The sequence below is a fragment of the Gopherus flavomarginatus genome, chromosome 10 (genome assembly GCF_025201925.1).
Source record: "Gopherus flavomarginatus isolate rGopFla2 chromosome 10, rGopFla2.mat.asm, whole genome shotgun sequence".
NCBI lineage: Eukaryota > Metazoa > Chordata > Testudines > Testudinidae > Gopherus > Gopherus flavomarginatus.
Genome location: NC_066626.1, coordinates 25,427,932 through 25,448,854, shown reverse-complemented (window position 1 = coordinate 25,448,854; position 20,923 = coordinate 25,427,932). Strand labels below are relative to the sequence as shown.

Sequence of the window (20,923 nt, the reverse complement as noted above, 5' to 3'; positions counted from 1 at the left end):
TGATTACCAGAGGCTTCCTCAGGTATGCTGGGATACCTGCTTATTCCACGGAGGTCAAGAAAAGCGCTGGTAAGTGTCTATACTTGATTACCAGCGCTGGATCCTCTACACCCGAGACAAAACGGGAGTACGGCCAGCGCTGCAAACAGGGAGTTGCAGCGCTGGTGGTGCCCTGCAGATGTGTACACCTCCTAAGTTGCAGCGCTGTAACTCCCTCACCAGCGCTGCAACTTTCTGATGTAGACAAGCCCTGACTCTGTAATCGTGAAAGCCCCAGGGTTTAGAGGCACTGACCCTCCTTTGTACTTCTTGAGTAAAATGCACAAGATAAACTTATTCCTTGTTATGCACAAAGTAGTATTACTTGAAGTTAGATGCACCATCAGTTCTTAGGAATAATAAATATAAAAACATTATCACAAGCTGGGTCTGTGGGGAGGGAGCAGGGGTCAGGCAGCAAGGCAGCAGAGTCTGTGAGGATAGGAGCACTGGACACCACAGGGCTGGGGCTGGATTGTGTGGACGGGGGAGAGGAGACAAGGGGAGGGCCTGTGGAGGGAGCATGGGTGTAGTTTGTGAGGCAGGGGGCATTGTCACCCCAAAATGCAGGGCTCACAGAATTTGCCCCCCCCCCATACACGGCCCTGTTGACTAGATTGGAGCGGCTTCAAAAATACAGAAGTTACTATGCCTGGGTGGGGAGGGGGAGCTAGAGAGAAGGGGCACGACCTGAGAGGTAGGGAAGCTGGTGACAAGGGAGAAGCATTGGAGGGAGCTATAGGGCAGGGTCTGAGGGGTGGGGGAGTTGGAGATGAGGGGCAAGCACTGGAGCGGACTATAAAGCAGGGTCTGAGGGGAGGGAGCTACAGGACAGGATCTGAGCAGAGGCTTGGAGATGAGGCAGGGTCTAGGCAGTGGGGGGTCGCTGGAAGGCGGGAACCGGGATGGAACGCTCCTGGGGGAATTGCCCCGCGCACTGCAGAACATGGAAGGTGGAGGCACACGGCGCAATGTCGTGTCTTGCTCCTCCCGACCCCAGGCTATGTAACTTTAAGGGCTACTGAGTGTCACTCCATTCGGCCAATCAACGGGCTGATTCCAGCACTCGCCCCGCCCCTTTGCTCCAATCCTTATGTAACCCCGACAAAGACAGCCCTAAGCCTTGTGACTGCGCGCGGTCCCGTAGCCCTGTCTCGCGCTCGCGCACCAGAGTCATGGGGTGGGTGTGGGGGAGGGTGTGTCGAGGGTAGGACACTGCGGGCTACATAGCAGTGACGTAAGGGACTTTGGACACGGTGATTGGCGGTGACTGGGCGGCTGCTGCGCGGTGATTGGCTTGCTAATAATGGAGGCGGGTCTGGCGCCGGCAGCCGTTAGGCTGACTGACTGGGATGGGGAGGTGAGGCAGCGGGGCCGAACATGGCGCGGAGCTGCCGGGCGCTTGGGAAAGTGCTCGCCGAAAGGCTCACAGCTCCGCACAGAAGCGTTCTCAGGTAGGCGGGGTCCTCGCGTCCGGCCAGTCACAGGGACATGGGCAGGTTTAAAGGGGCTGGTGACCCCTCGCGCCCCGTTCTTTCCCGCACTGTGAGCGGCTCCTCCCACCGCCTAGGAACTAGGAATCTCCCTTGAGCCTGCCCCTGCTCGCTCCACCCGGCGCCCGAGAGCTGAGTGGCGATAACCAGCGACGTTGACATTCGCATTGCGATCAGTAGGCTCCAGAGTGAACACGCTGGCGCTGCGTGGGGTAACTGCTCGCTCCTCTGGGAGCCCTTGTCTGGCTGAGGATTTGGGCACTTGAGGTCGGGGGCCGCAAAGCTCTTTCCAGCTCAAAGGCAATAAATAGGTAGCTACGTAAATCCTCCGGGGAAACCTCAACATCACACTGGAGTTAAGGGGATAATTTAAGAGTGAAATACTGTCACGGGAGTATGATGATTCCAAAAAAATTTACTGCAGATGAAACGTCTGGATCTGCTTGAAGGAAGTGCAAAACATTAACAGTTTACACACTGATGCTCTCTAGCTCAGTGGTCCCCAACCTTTGTGTGGCCAGTAGCACATTCATGTTTTCAGAAGAGTGTGGCGGGCACCAACAATTTGTCAAGGCTTATTTTGTATTTGTACATTAAACAATACGAAAAACATCATATTTAATATTACATAATATATGAATCCAGAGAGAAGTTGGAAAAAAGCCGAGGACAGAGAACACCAGAGCCCGCAACATTCTGTCCCCAGCAGGCGTGGGGCTGCAGCTTCTCTTCCCTGCTGGGCACTTGGTGGGCGCACATGAATGCCCCGGCGGGCACCATGGTGCCCACAGGCACCACGTTGGGGACCACTGCTCTAGCTGAACCAATATGTATAATTTTTGGGCACATTTCAAAATCTATGTTATGACATTTTAATAAATGTAAGGTTGACTGAGAGTCAAAACCTACCCACTTTGTGTCACAACCAGTTCTGTTAAACCCAGTCTTTCAATTATAGAGGCAGATTGTGTGAAAACAAAAGAAAACTTGGAAAGCAAAATGGACTCAAACTATTTCTCTTAACAAGGAGTGAAATAATAAAAGGTCTCTTCCAGTCTTTACTGGTATTAGGGAGCTGCTGGTTGTGCCTCCATGTTAAGGTTGAGGTAAGGTGCGTGGTTCCCCTTTCCCCCATATTTAAAACTGGCAATAAATAGGCTGGAGTTGAAATCCCTTCATGATATCATAAACTACATTCAGCTGTTCAACACAGGGACTGAAGTAGCAAAATGTGGGATCTTTTTTCCCTCTTTGGAGGGAAAAAAATGTCATTTTATGTCCTGTCCACATTCAAGTGAAGTTTAATGTGGGCTGGAAATACTAAAATAGTTCATTCTTGTTAAATGACAGTAGCTTTTTAAAAATGATTTAATGTGCGTGGTTTGAGGACAAACTCCATTCACAGAAACTGTGTCTAACACAGAAAAGTCTGTTATCTACAATCTTGTTGAAAACTACCTAGTAACATTTGAATATGGTTATATCCTGTCTTAAAGAAACATGATGTTTAGGTGCTTTTGGTCCAAGTGTAACTTGTCTTCAAATGATAGTGTGTTCAGGACTTTCTGTCACTGACAGTGAAATAAAGCATTAAGGGAGTGTAGATATTACTAGGGTTTTTATAAGCAGTATGTTCGTGATCTACCAATAGATCCAATCTGTACCAAACTTTTACATAAATGTATCTTTATAACAACTTGTATAATGCATGTACCAAATACATATTGTGCTATTAATAAAAGGGAGAGACATTCAGACCACTCTTCCATAAAGCACTTTTTTACTTTGTCACCTAGTGCAGAGAGGAGCACTGTGGAAAGCTGCACAATTATGTGAAAAGGAAAGATGTCTATGTGGTATCTTAACACCATGCAGCTGCTTACAACCCTTCTAATGTGTGAGCTTTGCTCTGCCTGTGTGTTGAGTACCAAACTAACTAATGAGGGAGAAATTGATGTCCACTGGGGTTTGGAATGAGATCAACTTGTCACATTGGTGTCATAGGCCATAAAACAGCCATCAGATGACATTATCTTGATGAAACTGATATTTGAGAAACTATAAATACGGTTACACTGGCACATCCTTAGTACTAATCTCAGTCTTTTTTATCATTTGTTAGATATCTCTCTTCTTCTAGTACTTGATTCTAATCAACTTTAATCTTAAAACAGATTTTTTTAAAATTTAATAAAATCATGGAGTATATGTTATTTGAACATGTAAGATACAGTAGTAACTGTTTACTCTGTGGAGCACAAAAGCCATGTGGTACCATAATTGGCATCCTAGCATTTGGAGATAAAGCAGCAAATGATTGGATTGGATAATAGTAAAAAAGTATATTAAGATGTGAAAGCTGTCTGCCCTGTTGCTAGAGTGGGGTGAATGCAGGACTAGAAGCCAAGTACTTCTGAATTCTAATATGGGCACTGCTGCTATCTACCCTCTGTGACCTTGAATAACTTAATACTCTGCATCTGTTTCCCTATCTGTAAAATTGAGAATATTTAGTATTTGAGGATGGATGAACAATGAGTGTTGAGCACTGTTTTTTATATACCTAAACTAAATACTTTGCTACTTACTACATGTGACCTTGAAAGAGTTAAAAGCCCGATTCAAGAGAGTGTCTATGCTTAAGTCCCACTGGTATCACATATTAAAGTGATGTCTCCTGTAAGGATGCTTTCCTGAATCAGAGCTGAAGGCAGCACATTCTTGATATCTGATTTATCTTCAGATGAAATCAAGAGAAAATAAACGGATGATGCAGTATTCCATATGAAACCTCCCCAGACTTGTTAACCTTGTAATTTCTTCTTCTGTTAATCATGCCTGCCTTGAATGGTATTAAAACTCTAAACCAGACATTACCTATCAGCAGTTATTTCTTTATTGTTCTTATTTATGTTATTTAACATAAAGGATTGGGATTTGAAAGTTGCAAAACAAGTCTAGCTGAAAAATGGTTTGAAATATTTTTACTGTATCGTTACAGAAATTTAAATACACATTTATTTTTGACAATGTACTGTACATATTTAAAAACTCTCATGCTTTATTTTTGTCTGTGGTCAAGAGAGGCTAACTTAAATGTAAAATAAGGTTAGTGCTCCAAAATAAGGCCTATCCCAAGTTTTCTGAGTGCATTGGCCAGATTTATAGAAATTGGATATGGATAAGGATTTATTAATTATTTTATCAATCTCTCTGGCACTGCAAGACTTTCTCTCTATGATACCTTGCTGCATCTTGTCCAGGCTATTGCTAAATTATGGGACTGTATTCACATCTTTTGAGATACAACTGTCCTACAGTCAAATAGATGTCATTCTCAAGGGTTTTCCAGATACTTAGCCTAACTTTCCCTTTCCTAATTACAACCAGGAGTATTGGTATGAATCTCTGATACAATCCCAAGTAATTCTTTTCTGTCTCTGGTGTTCACAGTTTTAAATATTTGTAGTCTATGGTCTTGTTTCACATATTTATTACCTCCCAAAATATGTATATATTATCTCTCCAGACTCTGTTTGTGTTCTTTGCTCTCTTCTGAAGTCCCTCCCAGATTGGTTTTCTGCCTGCTAACTTGGTGAAGAAAAACTAAATGCAAGGGTAGCCTTGGGGTAGTTGTACAATCAAGGGTGACTATTGCAGTTCTTAGGGGCATAAGCATTTTTGTTAAAAGTCTTCATGATAGTTTTGAATAGAATTTAGTTACTCAAGTAGATATTTCTATTATATAAGCTCCTCAAAGCAGGGATTATGTCTCAAGAATGTTTGTAAAATGGCTTGTATAATTACAGCATTATTTGAATGTTCTGTAATAAAGCTCCATTGAGGTGAGTGCAGAGCAGGTATGATGCTTCCATGGTGTATTGAATGTCTGCCCCATAAGTTTATACGGTTGGTTATTGTAGGACATTATTGGGTGTTTTGCAGTCACAGGCCAGCAAAAGTTAATAGTTTCTTCTTTAAATAGTTGACAGTTTACACTTGGTTATCATAACTTGTTAGACTTCAGTGGTTAAGGAGAAGTATGCTATGTAAAAAAAACTTTCAGCTTATTGGGGAAGGTCAGTTCCATTTTTAACTCCTCATCCATATGACTGCTTGAATCTAGAGTTACAACTCTGATTGTGTTAGAAATACGATAGAAACCCAGATAGTTCATTAGATATTATAGGGAGAGGTATCACTGGTAGATAATAGAGCTCTCTCTTTTAAATTCATTGCTGCCAGGAATCAGGACTTCTGAGGTTAACTTTTATATAAAATATATTAGTGCTTCTTAACAATGATAGATCCCAACTCAAGCAGAGTCGAGAATTTAATTGTAGATAAATCTATAAATGTGATGATTCACATTTAAAAACTGAAATATGCTTTGTATTTTTTCATAATATTAAATTCATTGACAGAATACAGATATAACCTTTATAAGTATTTCTGAAAAGTAAATGGTGAAGTTTTATTTCTGAAAACACTTGAGTTCAAGATCATATATGATGATCTCAACTCTTTCAGGAGAAGCAAATGTCTAAAGTAGGATAAGGAATGTAGTTTCCTCTCCAAAAGGCCATCCAGCCAGGAACTTGCTTTTTAAGCAAAATAAAGGGAGAAGAGAAACCAATTTCTTGTAGTCCAAAACATAAAAATATGAATGTATTTTTAATGGAATTCAGCTGTGTATCTCAAGAGTCCAAACTTCTTATCCTGTTCACATTTTCAGAATGGGTCAAAATATTAGAGATGACTTCTGAAAACTATGTATTAGCAGGAAATGCTGTTCTGCAAGTCAGTGAACTCAGTTTAGTGCATGGCCTCAGACTGACTTAAAGCCAAGTCTTAAGGGAAGGCCTTTGTATATTACTGTGTGCCAATTTTTTTCCCCCGTGACTGGAAACTATTTTTAGTTTCGCCAAAGGCAAAAAAAGGTTAACGTTGCATCTTGAACAGCTTACAGACTGTTACAGAGCTCACTTTCACATCTGAATCTAAAATTTTCAGCATACTGTAGAAAAGGTTGCCTGTATGTCTCACTTTAAAGTATGCAGTGTTATAGCCATGTTGATCTCAGGATATTAGAGAGAGAAGATAGGTCAGGTCATATCTTTTATTATACCTCACCTACCTTGTCTGTCTCACTTCAATGCATTAATAATTTGCTTTAAGTGAAAACACACTATAATAAAACCTTTTCACAATTGCAGGCATTTGGCTTCATGTGGTATTCTGATGAGCAGAATTCCTCCAATGCAAGCATCGGTAACAAACCGTACCTTCGCAAGAAGAACTTTCTTCAACATTGCTTCGCCATTCGGAAACAAAAGAAAAGAATATTCTGAGAGAAGGATTATAGGGTTTGTATAATAGAACTATGGAAATAGATTTTAGATGTCTGTGTGCATTTGGTTTCCACAAGTTGTTGTAGATAACCAGAAATACTAGAAATGTTTATGGCTTATGTTTAGTGGTGACTAATGATTTTAAAGGAACCTGACTTTCAGAAAGTGCAGAGCATCTCTCCCCTCAAAATCAGTCCCCTTTCAAGTGCCTCAAATTGAACACCAAAAAATGAAGACACTAAAAATCATTAGCCAGTTTTGAAAGGTTTAGTATGTGACTGTTGTCCAGAAATTAAACCCAGTATTCAAAAAAAATTATAATAAATAAAACAGCTACCCCTTCTAGTGGAAAGAATGCCTTAACTATTTAATCTGCTTCTGCAGAAAACTAATTCCAGCAAAATAACCAAGGTGTGAACTGAACTAGTTTTTCCTCATTTGCTCCAAGAATATGATAATACTTTGCACTTACACTGCACCTTTCATTTGATGATCTTGAGTTCTTTTAGATTGCTTTTGGGGGTGTGGAGAGGAAGCATTATCCCTGTTTTATAAATGGTTAAACAAAAGTACAGAGCTGCAGCCTAGGGTGAAATCTGGCCCCATTGAAGTCAACAGCAAATCCCCCGTTGATCTTATTAGAGCCAGGATTTCATGCTAGGACTCTTGGCCTCCCAGTCACATGTTCTGGATATGAGACACATTGTTTCCTCTTCAAACCCTGCCTTTGCATGAAAGGACTAGCTATCCTTGAATTTCAGTGAGCTACATGTGTGTATCCAAAAGAATAACTTGGCCAACAGCTGTAATGTTTATGATCCTTTTTCTCTGATTCTCTGTTTATTTTTCCAAAGCAGAACTTTCCTTTTTAGAATGGAGGAAATAGTCTTCCCTTTCACTTTTGACACATCTCTTCTTTGTAGCTGTTACTAGTGTCTCTCCTCCTGTAGTAGAGCACCTTTGGTTAACTGATAAACTTGGATATAGCTGAGCAGGAAAAAGGACTACCTCCCAGCTGGAATACTATACTTCTTTGGTCTCTTAATACTGAGGAGTATTGGCCACAATTCAGATATGTTGCTCACTTGTGGGTTTCTTTTTTTTTATTTTTTCAAACATATAGTTATCTTTTGTTAATGTGACATTATTGCTGGATCCATAAGTCTGCATTGTTGACATATATTTAAAGATGGAATGAAATACTTTTTAAACATTAAAGAGTTACTTTAAATCAGTGGTCCCCAAACTTTTGAGGGTCACCCTCTCCCCTTTACCCTTCCACCAGGAACGAGGCTGCAGCTGTGGGGGTAGAGACGGACAGGGGTAAAGGGGCCAGGGCTGGGTCCGCAGTTGGGGGTGGATCTGTGGCTGGGAATGGGGCCGCTCCCAGGTGTGGCTCTGCTCCTAGCCTTGGCCCCAGATCATGAATGGAGCTGTGGCCAGTGGCTGAGGCTAGGGGCAGGGCCAGGAGTGGAGTTGCACTGAGGCTGGGAACAGGAGCCGAGAATGTGACTGGTGGCAGGACTGGAGCTGAGCTGGGGTCAGGGAGGGTTTGGGTGGTGCTCCCTCCCCAACTCCTGTGGGGGCTGGCCCAGGCCCCACCATGCCCCCCAGATGTTACTAACAGGGTGTGCCCCACAGTTTAGTGACCTCTGTTTTTAATTGATAGGAAATATGCAAGAGTTCAGGACCTCTTTCTTCTCAATTTGACGACTGACATTGGGACACCTACAACAGAAAAGGGGCTGCGTGTTTTAATTGTTTGTAATGTCACTAGTTGTTTTAGGAGAAACTTAAGATAGGAATTTTGTTTTTAATTTTGTTTCCAAATGCTCCTTAAACATTTTTAATCTTTAATTTAAACCCATCCCCATACTTCCTTGGGGTCCAATCCTGCAAGGCACTATGCACTTTGGAAGTCAGGGCACTCTGTACTTATCAGGAGGTGTTCAGCATTTTGTGGGTATGGGCTGATCTTACTTACTATTTCTAAAGCACCATAAAGTAATTAACACTTCAAACAAATAAGAATGTCCATGACCCCAAGCAATTTGCTATGTGAAGTTTAAACAAGATGTATGAGGGAAAACAACAAAATGCTGGGCACAGGATGAGGGTGATGTGAGGACAAGGGCTGATGGGATAAGATAATGGAGTTGGTGAGGTAGCTGATAGATGTATCTTGACAGTTAAACTAGGCAGTTCACAGCGTGCTGAAGGATTGAAGAAATGAAGGGTAGGGAGATGGGATTGAGCTAAGGGTTTCCCACTACGATGAAAGATAATAGGAAAAAGAGCCAGATAGGGGAGAGTGGTTAAAGAGAAAAGAAGAGGTGAAATAAGGAGAAAGGAGGAGTTATGAGTGGAAGGGTTAGAGGCAGATAGAAGAAAAGAGACTACAGCAGCAGGAGGATTCTTTAATTAGGTCTGTTGTTTTCTAGTAACTCTTGAATATTCATTGTATTGTATATGCACAAAATTTGACTTTCAAAGGGTCATAACTGGTTAAATCAAAATCAGTTTTCTTCAGAAGACTCTGACAGGTCTCAGTGAGAGCAATTACCATGTCAAATGGTTGCAAGTTTTTGTGTGTGTGTGTGTGTGTCTGCAAGTTAGCTTTCTCCCCTTTCCAAAAGCAGCTGCAATTTTCCCTTCAAACTTGGCATGTAGATCTGCAAAACATATTAATGTGGCTGATTTGCTAAAGGGTGGGAGGAAAAGATAAAGATCTACAGAATCTGTATCTCTGTAGAATTTACTGCAATTTTACATGTGTCTAGAAATCTGAACTAGAGGTATAAAAACTGTTCTGTGGAAAATCATTTGTGCAGTATTTGAAGAGCCTTAATGGATAATTAGGAAAAATAGCAATATTTTTACTATCTTCTGATATCCTTGTTTGACCATTACAAATGAAGGTGATATAAATATTTACCCTGGGCTGAAACTTTGCATGTGGGTCTGAATCAGTAGAAGTTCCATTCTGCCTTTACCTAACTTAAAAACTAGTTCAAGACACAACTAGAATTTCCACCTTGCTTTCATCCTAAGAGTTTGAATGAGATCCCGACTTAGTAAAAAGTCAGGAGGAGTTTTTAATTAAATCCAGCATCTTAGCCTAGTGGCTTCTTTTTAGGGTTTTTTTGTTTTGTATGTTTCTTTGTTTTGGTAAAGCCCATTTGATACAGAAGTAGCTTAAAAAGCCCCCAAAATTAAGACCAAAAGGTTCCCCCTTTTTGAGATACTTCTAAAATTTAGTACCAACAGTGGTTATCTTGAAGAATTGCATGTGCAGACTGCTTGAAATTAGCTTTTAGCTTGCCTTTTTAAAAAAAAAAATACTGAGTAACTTAGGCTCCAATCCTGCAAACACTTACGGATATGGGGGGCTAGTAATATGCATGAAATTACAAATTACTCATTTGTGTGTTTGTAGGGCTGGGACTTTAGCTCTCGAATGCAAGGGACTAATAGCAGCAGCTTGACAGAACAAATGGTGGGTAAGCACTGTGCTGGCTTCCCCACCTAGTTTTACCAACATACCTAGTCATCCCAACCTGTGGCATCTTATCTATTCCAATGTCTTGCTTCTCTTGGGCAAATACTGATTTGTGCCAAATTGCTTACAACTTTTTCTTAATTATATTTTTAATTAGCTACGTTACTTGTACGTTTTTAATAGCTATATTGTCTTCAGTTGATTGTATCTTTTGAGATTCTAAGTTGTATGATTTTTAGAATGAAAATGTTCTTAGTTTAGCTTTTTGTAAAGTGTAGTCAGCATTTACAGTACTGTATAAATTACTGCTAAAATATTAAAAGGATGTAAGACTGCAAAGTCAAGAACTCATACATTTGGAAATGCCAAAATTAAAGTTGCCCATCTAAGTTACAGTGACTTGGAAAGCTTTTATATTTAAATTACTAGAGTTTTATAATTGGTAATGTCATGTTTCTATTTCCAGGTATTCCATGCAGGAAATGTATGAAGTGGTAGCTGTTGTGGAGGACTACAAACTCTTTGTTCCTTGGTGTAAAAAGTCAGACATATTATCCAAACGTTCTGGATACTGCAAAGCCCACTTAGAAATAGGATTTCCTCCTGTGTTAGAGAAGTATACATCAGTTGTTACCCTAGTGAGACCTCACTTGGTTAAGGTAATTCTTACTTTGTGTATTTCTTGTGTGTAACTCTTCCTAATATCCGATTGTATAAACTTAATACTTTAAAAAAAAACCAGGAAACTATGACTTCAAAACAAAATTTAAAAATGATTCATAAAACCGTTTTGAGTGGTGTGGTATTTCCACAGTCTGTGTGTAGCTTTTGTTTAAGACCTAATTACAGCTGAGGCATATTGAACATTGTTTGTTTTTAAAATGTGAGCTGCAAAGCAGAAAAATCTTTGCTTTATTTTTATTATGTAAGAAATAACCAGCCATTTATGTGAAATATGTATATACATATTCCTGGTTCTTTTCATTATAAGGTATGCTTGTTAGAGAGAGAGAGAGAGAGAGAGAGAGAGTGTGTGTGTGTGAGATATATAACTCTCTTTAAACTTAATTAATCTTGACTTACCCTTTTTCTCTGAGGAGTGGGTATGATGCTTCAGACACTTCATCAAGAACTGTGGCATTTGTCATCAGTCTTCTCCAGCATTCATGACTTACATTATTTGGCCTATTTGGCCGGAAAGGCTCAAGTCCTTTAATGGTGAAGGCTTGTTCAGTAGCAAGACTGTTGAGAAGATGGAGACTGTGTCTACTGCTCTGTCTTTCAAGTTAACCTGGTCAGAAGAGAAGGAACCCTGCTTCATCTTCTTTCACGTTCCAGAGGCGATAACTTTAATCTGTTTCCTTTTACCCTTCTTCATAAGTTTCAACCATGGCAGTAACCAAAAAGGCAGATTAAAAGGACAACATTTTAAGCAGAGGTCTGGCAGTTCAGCTGCTCTTTTGTCCTCTGCACCTACTCGGGTTCAAATCCAAGGGTTGCTTGGGAACCTAATCTTTATTTCCTTTACACCTTTTTGTCCCACACCTCTCCTTCACTTTGGGAATTGTCTCGTCCATTTTCTTGCAACAGGGAGTAGAATTTCCATAGATAACTTGTATCAAAGATAACTGTTCGGGTAAGCGGCCCAAATCTGTTCTTTCTCCCATCCCCATTCTTTCCAGCGATTCCTTTTATAAAACACTGTTAAGAGCAGAAATGGATTTCGTGTTAAGTATGGGAGATATAAAGATGCCAAGACATTACAGTGGGGGGGAAGGGCTTGTATTTAAAGTACTTTCTCATTCTGGGGGAAAAAAGATGGTCTCTCTCCGATCATGGACCTGAGACAGCTGAACAATTACAGCAGAAAATTCAGGTTTCACATGCTGACTGGACTCTATCCCTACTATTTCCTTACAAGACTGGCTCTTGACCTAAAAGATAACTCAATGTAGGCATCAGGCTGCTCATTAACTGTCTCTTAATTTACAGTGCACCTTAAAATAGCACATCTAGTCTTGGAGAAGACTAGAGCAGGGGTTCTCAACCTTTTTCTTGCTGAGACCCCCCTCAACAGGCTATAAAAACGCCAGAGCCCAGTGGGTTCAGGGAAGGGGGGACCCTTGGGCATAGGCATAGTGATACTTTTATTTTGGGAGGCAAGAGCTGGTGAGGCTCAAGCCAGCTCTGCACAGTGGGGTCCAGGGAGGGAGTGCCACCTCCACCCCATATTCACTCAGGAGGCCACCCAGCCTGTCTGAGCTGTGTGGGGATGCAACCAAAAAATATAACTCAAAGGGAGGAGTCAGTTCAAAAGGCTTGAAAACCACTCAGGGTACGGGGAGTAGTGGTGGTGGTGGTGGGGATGGCGGCATAGGGGTGCTGGCTTCAGCCCCATAACGCTCCTGGCTTCAGCGTTGGGGCTCAGGGCACTGGGTTTCAGCCCTGAAAGGGCTTGCGGACCCCTGGTTGAGAACCACTGGACTAGAATACTTCACCCCTAAGAGTGGTGAAGGGAGAAATCTATTTTTGGTGCTTAAGTTCTCTCACAGACCTACTGTCTTTGTCTATACAAGGATTTTCCCCCCTAAAAATTCCCATCGTTCAGATCCATCAGTGTTGGCGATGTGGGAATGGTACCGTAAACAAGGTGCTGCTGGCATTCTACCTTATGTTGTTATGGTGGCTAAAACACCAGCAGCGCCTACCTATCATTGCTGTTGCTGACAGAGTTGAATCGTTGATATCAACAGTGGCAGATGTGAAGGAAAAAAATTCTAGTGTTGATGCATCCATTGAAGCTAGAAGAGTTGCCAACTGGGGAGCAGGATTTGGGTGACTTTTGATGAGGGAGCATTGTTCAGTCCTCCTCTGCTGGAAGTATGGCCAGCCCAAATCTGGGTTTGGACAGCAAACAAGAGTGAGTGAAAATAAGGGCTACATTGATCTTCTAATGCCAGAGTAGAGGTTATGAAGCCAAGACCAGTATGCTCCCCTAATATAAAGCTTTAGGCAAGGACTCTAATCAGATCTACCCTTAAACACTGCTTGCTGGGAACTGAAGCCAAATATGTACACTTACAGCTAGATTCTGCTATTCTTCTATAGATTAAACCCTTACATTGAAATCAATGAGACTGTTCATTCAGTGAAAGTGGTAGAATATGTTCCTTAACGACATGTATTTCTCGTGACAGACTGTTTGTGAACTCTCAAACTTACAAAGGTGGCTGAAGTTGAGATCTACGGTAGTTTAATATACTGCCACTAATATTGTTTAGCATCAAAAGACAGTATCTACAAATTAAGACTACTTATACAGTGTAATTACAAATATTGGAGGCATTTCACTGCATATATACAAGAAATAGTAAAGAAATATCAGATGCTTTGTTTAAAACAATGGTATTTACAGCACAATGGTACTAAATAATTGCAATTTACAATACCAGGGCACTATTCTGCTTGTCCTACATATGTTGATCTTAGTTCAGGCTTGCATAACTCGTAAAGCAGCGAGGGCCACATTACTCCAAAGAAAACAGCTGAGGACCGAAACTCCCCGGCCCTGCGGAAACACTCCCCTTCCCCAGGACCTCCCGGCCCCACAGAAACACCCCATCCCAACACCACCCAGCCCTGCAGAAACAAACCCTCCTTCCCCAGCACCGCCCCACCAAAACAGCTGTGGGCCAAGAAGGAAGGTTGGGGGTGGGGAGGCGATACTTGATTTTAAATCAACGAGGGGCTCCCAGCTGAAGAGGTGGCTGGGAGCCCTGAGGGGCAAATTAAAGGGCCTGGGGCTCCGGCGGCTGGGGGAACCCGGAGCTTTGCAGGTTTGGGGCAGGGATTTAAAGGGCCCAGAGCTCCTGCCGCTGAGGGGAGCCTGAGCCCTTTAAATCCCAGCCCCAGTCCATCCCCTGGAGCCGTGGCCGGGATTCAAAGGGCCCTGCAGCTGCGGGGAGCCCTGAGCCCTTTAAATCTCAGCCGCGGCTGGGAATCTCTGCAGGCAGCCCAGAGCCCTTTGAATCCAGGCCGCGGCTGAAATTTAAAGGGCTCTGGGCTCCCCGCGGCTGCAGGCAGCCCAGAGCCTTTGAATCCTGGCCATGGCCGGCTGGGATTTAAAAGGCTCTGGGCTTCCCAATGCTGCGGGCAGCCCAGAGCTCTATGAATCCAGGCCGCGGCTGAGATTTAAAGGGCTCTGGGCTCCCCATGGCTGCGAGCAGCCCAGAGCCCTATGAATCCCGGCTGTGATTGGGATTTAAAGAGCTCTGGGCTGCCCGCAGCGGCGGGGAGCCCAGAGCCCTATGAATCCAGGCTGTGGCTGAAATTTAAAGGGCTCTGGGCTCCCTGTGGCTGCGGGCAGCTCAGAGCCTTTTGAATCCCGGCTGTGGCTGGGATTTAAAGGGCTCTGGGCTCCCTGCCGCTGCGGGCAGCTCAGAGCCTTTTGAATCCCGGCTGCGGCTGGGATTTAAAGGGCTCTGGGCTCTCCGTGGCTGCGGGGAGCCCAGAGCCCTTTGATTCCCTGCCGCAGGCCTCATGTTGTGCAGGCCTGTCTTAGTTCTATGCACTTGGTTTGAAATCTTTTTTGTGGAGCTGGGAACAGAAATTGGCCCTCTCCACACCCTCCTTTTTCCACCTAAGGACTGCTCCTCATGCAGATAATTTAAAGCAACGTAATCAAGTTATTGTAGATAAACTGATCTTATCTTGGCTTCAATGCAAGAGGAATTCTTAGCTGCACCATGCCCTTTAACATGTAGTGAAATGTGAAAACATTAACTTCCTTTGTATATTTAATGTACAAGAGCTTAGTTCTAGCTTAACTCTTAAACTTTCTTTTAGGCATCCTGCACAGATGGGAAACTATTTAATCATCTGGAAACTGTGTGGCGTTTTGGACCGGGAATCCCAGGTTATCCAAGAACATGTACCTTGGATTTTTCAGTAAGTATGGTAATTAAGCTCACTGACTGCTGGAAATGGGACATGAAAATGTACTTAAAAACAAACTACAGCCATGATAAACACACATGTGCTGCTGCTAAAGAAAAATATGCTAAGCACACACACTGAAAAATCAAGCTAACTTTAAAAAAGTTACTCTGTTATTTGTTATGATGTGAAAATTTCCCTTTGTAGTCCTCATGAGAAATACTTCTTGGATGAAAACATTAGCTTCCATAGCAATGAAGTATTTCAGGGGGTTGAGTATTCCCCCTCCCCCCCCCCCCCCCAAACTACTAAACACTTAATGCTCGTGTTTTCCAGGTTGCCAGACAAATGAATACATATGGGATAATTGTAAGTCAGTGATAGAATAGCCTAGTAGATGATATAGACCAATGATTCTCAAACTTTTTTTTTACTGGTGACCCCTTTCACATAGCAAACCTCTGAGTGTGCACCCCCCCCCATCAATTAAAATGTTTTTATATATATATAACACCATTATAAATGCTGTAGGCAATGCAGGGTTTGGGGTGTGGAGGCTCACAGCTCATGACCTCCCCATGTAAGAACCTTGCAACCCCCCGTTTGAGAACCCTGATAAAGACCATGTCCCCACAAATACAGGATTGTTCTCATGTTATCTTCTAGTTTTAAATATTCCCATGGAGAGGACTTCACCACTTCTGTTGGTTGGCTATTCCACAACCTCTAATAGATTTCACAGTTAGGACGTGTGGTATTTGTGTATAGACCTTTCTTCTTCCTTCTTTGTACTGCTATCCAGTCCCTTTTTGGTTGTTTCTAGCCAAGCTGTGTGTATTGAGCTCTTCTGTTCTACTCTTTTCTCAGCATAAGTGCTCCAGCCCCCTAATCACTTTTTCTCCCTTATGAACTGCCTGCATGCCATTTAGATGGTTTGGTAGTGAGGTGGCTGCAGTTAGATGTAGTATTCCAGACACAGTTACACTGGAGTTGTATTCAGGGCAAATAACACCTCTCTGTTCTATAGGAAACCACTGCAGTTCAAAACTGTTAGCCCTTTAGATGTAATGTCTGATTTGTTAATACTTCTAGGTAGCTTTTTCCCTGTATTACTGCTTCTGTAGTTTCTCCTATTTATTTTCTATCTCCCTTTCAAGTTGCTCAGTTAGGTTTTTTTATTTTATATTTTTTGGTCGTCATTCCCAAGTCAGGACCCACCTATAGATTTGCACCTCTGTATATAGCCTGGCCTACAGCAGCAAATGCTGTACTCTGATCTGAGTAGATACTGTTGCCACCTGCTGGAGTTCCCTGATTTAAGAAACTCTCTTGTAAATCGGAGAGAGCTCTTTTGGTGCCTCTTGTAATTTGAGACCCTCTTGCTTGGGCTAATCTTCTTCAGTTTACTGGGATTGGAACATCACAAATTCAGTAATAGAAAAACAAGCACATGCCTGTAAAATTCAATTGTTTCTCCCCCAGGACATGCCACTTAATCTTGCAAGATGTATGGACCCCCAAACTCTTTTACTCATAGAACATAAAAGCTCCCCAGAAAATTGTATTGTCCTAAAGTTCCTCAAAAAAAGCAGTATGCTAGCTCCTGCTGAAGATTGTTCTGCAGAAATGCTGAAGGCTTTATCCCAAACCATGTCTAAGTTGAGAAAGTTAGAATGACTAGTTTTAAATCCCATAATCCAGATACCTTGTACTAAGGAAATAAACTTTTAAAAAAAATTTTTTGCCTAAACCATTTTATGGCATTCTAGGTTGACACCTTTGTTAAAGGGAGTCAAAACTGGCCTTAAAACGGACACTGTTCAACTTCATGTGGAACTGCTATCATGGCCCTTTGCTATCCACACTATTTTGAAGAGGTAAATGGTTTCTGTCAGTAACAAAAGTAGAGGCAGTTTAGTTCATTGGGTACAGAGAGGACTCTGAGTGAGGCACTTTGGAATGATAATCCTTGCTCTGCCACTGACTTGCTGTGTGGCTACAGCTAAGTAATTTAATAAGTTTTCCCCATCTGTGAAACAAAGAAAATGTGACAGAGTAAAACTAAGTGATTTGCAATAACTTAGGGTTTAAGTGAAACAACTAAAAATTTAGTTTTAGGGATGTAGGTTTAGATGCAAAAACAGAAACCTGAGCTGTTGCTTGCTCCTTCAGGCTACTATGCCAGTCTTCTACCAAGTCAGCAGTGAATTCTGAATGAGAGGTATCTGAGTCTAAGCTCCGTTTTAGCCCTTTTTAACCATTCTTCCTACATACCTTAAATACAGCATAATGTTTGCAGGTCACTGAAAAAATCTGTACTATCAGAAGTTCTTAAATAAATTTAAACTGATACTTTTTTGCAGGACGCAACTCTTGGTCCCTGCCCTGGAGTTCTTGTTCCCTAAAGAACTTTTAGAGTTGCAGACTATGAGTGCCTCATTTGGAATTTAATTGTGACACAGCTCTTAACACTGACTCTTAGGAAGAATGACACTTGATTAAATATCTTACAGGAAAGACTGCACCTGCAGCAGCTGAGTATATCCTAACACTATGCTGCAGCACTTAGTACTGATTGTGGTAAATTATCACCTACTAAACCATATGGGAATTTTGTAAAAATTTCTCTTATTAGGGTGACTTGTGTATGCAACTAATATAACTGAGTTAAGACACGATTCCAGTTTAGTGTAGATGAGTGTTCCCTAAAGAAACTAAAACCATGGACAACACAAAGTAATAAGACAGGCTTATTTCACATAAAGAGTAACATGGCTGTCATGAGTTATGTAAGCTTACTTTCATAACTCGTTTTATACTAATTTTTGGTTTAAATGCAAGAATAATTAAACGGTTAGAGAATGATAGGATCCAAAATCTGGTACTATAGTAGTGTTAGGGCTTGTTGCTTATACCTAGTACATCAGTTGTGTGTAAAATCAGTTCTCATTTTGTGTTTGAGAGGACCATTCACTAAAATTGGAATACTTAGATCCAAACGTGGTGAGAGCAGCAAATGTAGTTTGCAGCGAAGTTAGTTATAGCCTTACTTACTGAAAGATGGAAGGGGAAGAGTAGCAGCTGGTCTTCCTCTGTAACTGCCATCTTGTTCTTTCCTTGCTTTAAATGTAGCTATAGCATGACAACCACTAGTCAAGGTAAAAACAAGATGTAGTGTTAAAATGAAGTGACTTACCTTCAAGTGTGTTTACACATTCCCTCTTGTTTCAGGATCTAGCCTTCCCCTCCCTTTTTTCCCCCTCCTCCCAGATGGTCTCTGGCCTTAACTCCATGTCTGCCAGCCCTTACTTACCTGGCTCTGACCAGTGCAAATCTCCTTTCACACTTACCTAGGTCTGTTTTCTTCAATCACTAACTTATAACTGCATGCTTTATTCACCCATCACCTTCACTGTATCATGCTTTTGTATTAATGCTGAAGTATTCTGGGATGCAGTATGTATGAAAGTTTATCTAAAAATAAACTGAGTTGAATGGCTTGAGTTTTCACTTATTTTTTTAGTTGTATATAAACAACATTTGCATAGGCTTAAAGCTCCCCTTCCTACAACTTTTAAAAATTGTGCTAGATCTACAATTCTGAAATCCTAGCCACCCTTCCCATATAATGCACATTAAGTAAATGGAGATTGACTTTTTGATAAAGCAAGATTTACTGAAATGGTAGATGCTAGAACAATCTTTTTCTTGATCTCTCAAACAGGTTTCTTTTGAGTTTCGTTCACTTCTACACTCTCAACTTGCTACACTATTTTTTGATGAAGTTGTTAAACAGATGGTAGCTGCCTTTGAAAGAAGAGCATCCAAACTCTATGGGCCAGAAACTAGTATACCTCGAGAGCTAATGTTTCATGAAATTCATCACACATAAAGGGAAAAGTGTTAGCTTTCTATCTTGATTATAATCTAACTTGTACACCTTATTTATAAGAGGTGCTTTTCTCTGTGGGCATCTATTTGTTAACTTAGCTTTGTGTGTAATATACTGCTGTACAAAACATGCACATAAGATGGAACCAGATGTACATAGAATATTAAGCTTCAAGTGCAATTCAGGGTGTGATGTTTGTAACAAACTGAATGGCAGCTACTGTAAACTAGCCAATCAAGATTGCCTAAACAGTTTGATTATATAATGAACAGCACATCAGCATTACTGCCTTATCTAAACTGTTAATTTTTTTTGCAGTGTTTGTAATAAGTGTATGAAGTTTAAGTTATTAGTAGTTTTTGAACGTATGTAACTTATTCTCATGATATCAGCATCAACCTAAACAAGTTCAGGGAAAGTTTAAGACAGTTGCCCTTAACTTCCTACTTTTCCTCTGCATCAGGAATACTAGTTTTATGCTCCAGAAAGACTGAAAGAAGAATGCCCTAATGGACAGTTTCAATACATTTTAACTGACAAGGCTCCTGTAGACAAATAGTAGTAGCTGTGCTAAAAATATAATCTGACACATTACAGAAGAGCAGCAATTACTTGTTCTACAATTTATGAGTTTAGATTAAATCAGTGTGGTAGTGTACAAAGTATATGTAATTGACTTAAGCAAGCTGGAGCTAAACTGTCTCTTAAAGATAATCTAAGTGAACCAATAGACCTGCATCCTTTTTCTATTATATTGAATTGCCTAATTCCTGTTTTAATTTTACCATTAGATCAAGTCTGAAATTAAGTGACATGTTTAGCTTCAAGTCTAAAGTTTACCCCTTTTCCCTCTCAGAACACTTAAAATTTATTAAGTGAATATAGAGTGGATAGCCCAGAAAACTTGAATCCCTTCAGATTCTTAAATTAAGTTCCTTTAAATCAGTTGAAGGCACTACACTATGAGTGCACAATTTCCCTCCCTCTAGAATAGCTCCACTGATTGCTGGGAACAGGGAACCATGAGACTAACTAAAGACTTCTGTCCCTGTGCAAACTTTAAACTGAAGGAAAAAACTCTCTCCCACTTTCCCTGGAGGACATCATGAGTTGCAACATTCTTCAGGCAGCTGCAGAGGTCTGATTCTTTAACTTCAGGTGTTTAAAAATATACAACCTAATATGTTTAAACAGTGACAAATCTCCTCCATGTTCCAGTAGATGTCTGGTGATACAAAATTGTTAGTCTTCCATCACAGAGGTACTAATTTACTTTTTACAAGACATGCTAATTCTTCTGTAGATACACAAGATTCCTTTTCTTAAAATCATCTCAGGCAATTTATCCTTTCATACCCTCACAAAACAATTAATGTTCCCAACACTGCTGCTAAAAGGATCCAATATATGAAACAGAATTTGTACTCAATAGGAAGAGTGACAAGTCCCTGTCCACAGCTTACTATTTCAGCTCCATTAAATTCAAGATTAATTTTTCAGTTGAGCTTGGACATGTTTCTCACCAGAATTTTATAACATCGAAACTACCTGTGGTCTATACTTGCATTCAATTCAGGGGAGGATTGTTTCTTAAACAAATACTCCATCCCCTCCCAGCACTGGAGGTCAGATTTCTAGCAGAGTTTAAATGTGATCCCTATATCATTAGGTTTGATTTTTGTTGGGTTTGTGGACAGGTGAATAAGGTAATACA

The 20,923-nt window shown here is 41.1% G+C and overlaps 1 protein-coding gene across 2 annotated transcripts; it reads left to right on the top strand.

Annotated features, from left to right (window-relative positions):
* Positions 1–1,359: 1,359 nt before the first annotated feature.
* COQ10B (coenzyme Q10B) lies at positions 1,360–19,502 on the top strand. 2 transcript variants are annotated; one of them, XM_050969544.1, is made up of 6 exons: positions 1,406–1,493; positions 1,610–1,843; positions 6,749–6,898; positions 10,849–11,041; positions 15,228–15,329; positions 19,042–19,502. In XM_050969544.1, exons 3-6 carry the CDS (start codon positions 6,774–6,776, stop codon positions 19,207–19,209), a joined length of 588 nt encoding a protein of 195 aa, XP_050825501.1. In that variant the 5' UTR covers positions 1,406–1,493; positions 1,610–1,843; positions 6,749–6,773; the 3' UTR covers positions 19,210–19,502. The 2 variants fall into 2 exon arrangements, with proteins under 2 accessions (XP_050825500.1, XP_050825501.1); XM_050969543.1 differs by lacking the exon at positions 1,610–1,843 and having other exon boundaries at positions 1,360–1,493.
* Positions 19,503–20,923: the final 1,421 nt, after the last annotated feature.

Coding starts and splice junctions, on each gene's coding strand:
- COQ10B (XM_050969543.1), top strand. CDS start 1,420: ATGGCGCGGAGCTGCCGGGCGCTTGGGAAAGTGCTCGCCGAAAGGCTC. Junction 11,042..15,227: donor TGAGACCTCACTTGGTTAAG/GTAATTCTTACT, acceptor ACTTTCTTTTAG/GCATCCTGCACAGATGGGAA. Junction 15,330..19,041: donor CATGTACCTTGGATTTTTCA/GTAAGTATGGTA, acceptor TCTCTCAAACAG/GTTTCTTTTGAGTTTCGTTC.